The sequence below is a fragment of the Anneissia japonica genome, unplaced genomic scaffold (genome assembly GCF_011630105.1).
Source record: "Anneissia japonica isolate Jap-2015-1 unplaced genomic scaffold, ASM1163010v1 scaffold352_len1594369_cov220, whole genome shotgun sequence".
NCBI classification, from domain to species: Eukaryota; Metazoa; Echinodermata; class Crinoidea; order Comatulida; family Comatulidae; genus Anneissia; species Anneissia japonica.
This window is the reverse complement of record NW_022751928.1, coordinates 543,296-546,862: the sequence shown is the minus strand read 5'-3', so window position 1 is coordinate 546,862 and position 3,567 is coordinate 543,296. Positions and strand designations below refer to the sequence as shown.

General features: G+C 33.4%; 1 protein-coding gene across 1 annotated transcript in view; it reads left to right on the top strand.

Annotated features, from left to right (window-relative positions):
- LOC117121952 (leucine-rich repeat-containing protein 42-like) overlaps positions 1–3,567 on the top strand; it is a 6,416-nt gene that overhangs the window by 2,126 nt on the left and 723 nt on the right. Inside the window, exons 3-6 of the mRNA XM_033267374.1 lie at positions 28–146; positions 550–638; positions 1,214–1,370; positions 1,823–2,381. Coding sequence (XP_033123265.1) covers positions 28–146; positions 550–638; positions 1,214–1,370; positions 1,823–2,381 — 924 coding nt within the window. The remainder of the gene's footprint in view (positions 1–27; positions 147–549; positions 639–1,213; positions 1,371–1,822; positions 2,382–3,567) is intronic.

Below are 3,567 nucleotides of genomic sequence, written 5' to 3'. Positions count from 1 at the left end.
ATAGGTATATATATATATATTTTGCAGATTAAAGAATTTAGGACTATCATACAATTTGATAAGCAGAGCTGGAATAAGATGTCTTACAACACCTGTTCGTATGTTGAAAGATGGACCGGTTGATTTAGCATCCCTCCAACTAGCAGGTATTCTATTTTCAATTACTACTACAGTACACCGTCTCTGAGTAGAGTATATAGAATATAATAATAATTTTGCTTATTCTTCCACTGCTGTGCTCTGTGTAAAAAGACCCAACATTCACACAAAAGGGTATGGAATTGCAAAAGTTCCGACTGTCGAGGTTTTTTTGAAATGGAATCCTATCTCAAAAAGTCCTACCACGAACTAGAGGGCGCCCTTTAAAAGGACGTAAAAGGCATTTGTATTGAACATGTGCTGCATCAATAGAACGCATGCTTGAGTTTTGAACTATATTCAAATTCTAATAGGGCGCCCCCTATCTCAATAGTCGGACCTCTTGCTATTTTAAATTCTTTGTTCACACATGTTCAGACTCAAATAATACAATTTGTTTACATTGTTTAGGTAACCTTCAGATTAATGATTCCAGCATCCGGTACCTGTTAGCATTTAAACAACTCAAGTTCCTGGACGTGTCAGATAATTTTATTTCGGTGAGTACGGTACCTAAAAATTAAAAAACACAAAAGAATATTTTGGTTGTGTTGCTCAGTAAAGACACAATAAAATCATCGCTTATATCATGAACTAACACAATGAAAGTAGTTAAAGTAGTTTAAAATACGCATTTTGTGGTAAAGAATACTTTTAATCTCAAAACGCTTGAGGTGTGGACTTGCTCGTACAGTAACTTGCTTCTCCCTAAGGGTCTCTCCATGTCTAGGCTTCCGGGTAAAATGGTACCAGCTACTATCGCCTATCCACAACAGGGGCTGTATTGACCAGAACACCGGGGTAACCACCTACTCGTCTGAAAAGATGTGCTTGACAACCAGTATGCGCTTATTTGTGTTTTTTTGTTTTCACGAACCATTCACAATCTACTTTGATTTTATTTGTTTGTGACATGTGAGCAACGAGACATTTAAAAAAAACCTGCCCAAGTTTCCCTTGTCCACCTTAAACTTTGGTTCGCTTAATAATTTTTATTCATTAATAGGAAATAAGTGAATGATATGTATAAATGCCATGTATTATTGTTATTATTATTATAATGTTTAAATTGTAGAATGAAGGAGTGATGTCTCTTTGTGAGAGCTTGCATCTAACATTCATGGCAGATGATAGAAAATTTGTTGAAATTAGCACAAGCGGATGGGCTTCACCTCTAGTCCATATATGGCTACAAGAGAAGCCACAGCCAACAGCACAACTTATACATTTTTGTGAGTGCACCACTGTAAAATACTTCATTATATGCATGCCTCCATAGTTGATTTTGAATTACTTTATTATATAGTATATATGGCTACATTTTAAAGTACTTAAATGTAACTTTTAGCTTTGTATTGCCTGAATTCTCATTAAAAAGCAGACATTGTTATATATTTGCTCCATTGTAAAGTACTTTTTAAGGTGTATTACATGTATGCTTCCGTTCACTTTATTTCTCATACAGTATTGATTAATTTTTAAATGGAAATAGATATTAATATTACTAATATCTAGTACTTTAGGATTGTTTTGAATCGAAGTGAGCTAGCTTGAGCAATGCACTGAAAATAATGTTATTTTTATTCAGCGGTTGTATTTTATGTTTATAGGATTATTATAATTTCCTCAAATGCACTTTGAAAAGTCACACTATATGTTTATACACTATTATATTCTATTTCAGATGGAGATGTTTATTCCAAGAAGGTTAAAAGAAATCCACAAACGCAAGTCTCAAGAAACATTAGGCTAATTGCAAGTAGTTTTAACAAAGCAGACTCCAACATGTTGGACTCTGTTAGTGGTAAATTACACACTTATCAGCCATGTCTACCACATTCGATAAAACTTGATGAAAACTCTGAGAAGAGAGGTATCAACAACGATGAGGACTCTGAGGATAATGGAAGAAGAAAGAAGAGGAAATTGAATGAACTGAACTCAGTCTCACTGCCGCATAAGCATCAATCTGGTTTTCGACGTGCTTTTAACAAAACTTTGAAGGAAAAAACAAAAGTAAAAAATAAAAATATTAAGGTGCTTGTACCAATGGCTGTAAAAATGCAGAAGATAAAAGATGCTGCAAGTAGTAATAGCACGCTGTTATCAGCTCTTGATTGTGCTGAGGATGAATCATGTGAACAGAGTATAAAGGGAGACTACAATAAAAATAAAGAGACAACTAATACACCAACCAATCAGTTGAAACCTCTACCAATTAAAAAATTTAAACTTAAAAAAAGATGAAGAAGACTGTCAGTCTGTCTGCTGTACAGCTTATAGTAAAAAGACAATTTAAAACTATTTGGGTTGGTTAAATTGTTCATAAAGTTAATTATTTGTATTTTAGTACCTCAGTTGAATATTTGAAAATGTATTAAAATACTGTATACTGCAATTTCTAAGTTGTAAATTTCTATAGTTTTTTAAAACACTTTTTGTTTTTGTGACTTGAAATAATACTGTAATGTTAATAAAATTTACATTTTCAATATCAAGGTAAATGCAATATAAGACAAAACTCTATAAACACTAAACATCTTACATAAAGCATACATAAAAAAAAAATATAAAAGGTTCTAAAAGATCAACAATATTAATTAAAATCACTTCTGTTCATATTGGAATCATATTCATATTGGAATTAAAATATAGTGCCAGTTAAAAACAATTTAGAGTGAACGAAGGCTTACACGTTAGTGCGCAAATATATCAATCAATACCAGCAATGTGTTAATTTTCTTATATCTCCCATCTTAAATTGAATCTGCAGTCTGCTGTGGGAAAAAATATTTCCCCTTCCCCTATAAAATGTTAACTTCCTCCTCACTTCCCCCCCCCCCCCCCAATTTCAGATCCAGGTTGGGACTAGAATAAACCACTGCTAGTCATTGTAGCACAATTGCCATTGACCACCTTAGCAAAATGGTATCGCCTAGCCTATTCTTCTTTGTTGGTGGTACAGTCCATTTATTGGTTTAAGACAAATTAAGATCAAAGATACTAGAAATACAAGATAGAGCACTCGCATAGCAAAAATGAGGTGAAAACTGGTCACGACGTACGCGGCGCTCTTCTCTTTTTATAATGCAAGTTTTCTATACTTGGTCCAGACGTATAGGGCGCCCTTTTGTTGCTAGGTACAGAGCCATAGATAGAAAGAGTTGCGACATTGAGAATTTAGAAGCCATTTTGTTTCATACGCGATGCGCGTTCTGTGTCTAACGTGATGTGCGTTCCTCTGTATAACATTGTATAAATACAGTTAACAGCCTCCTGTATAGTTTAATTCCATTTAATCTTTTTAGCAGTCGAACTTCATGTAACTGTATTTATAGATTTTTCTTTTAATGATTTCACTACTTTATATCCAATTTCATATTATAAATACTGTAATAATTTACTATTTTTATGCAGTTCTTTAATCCT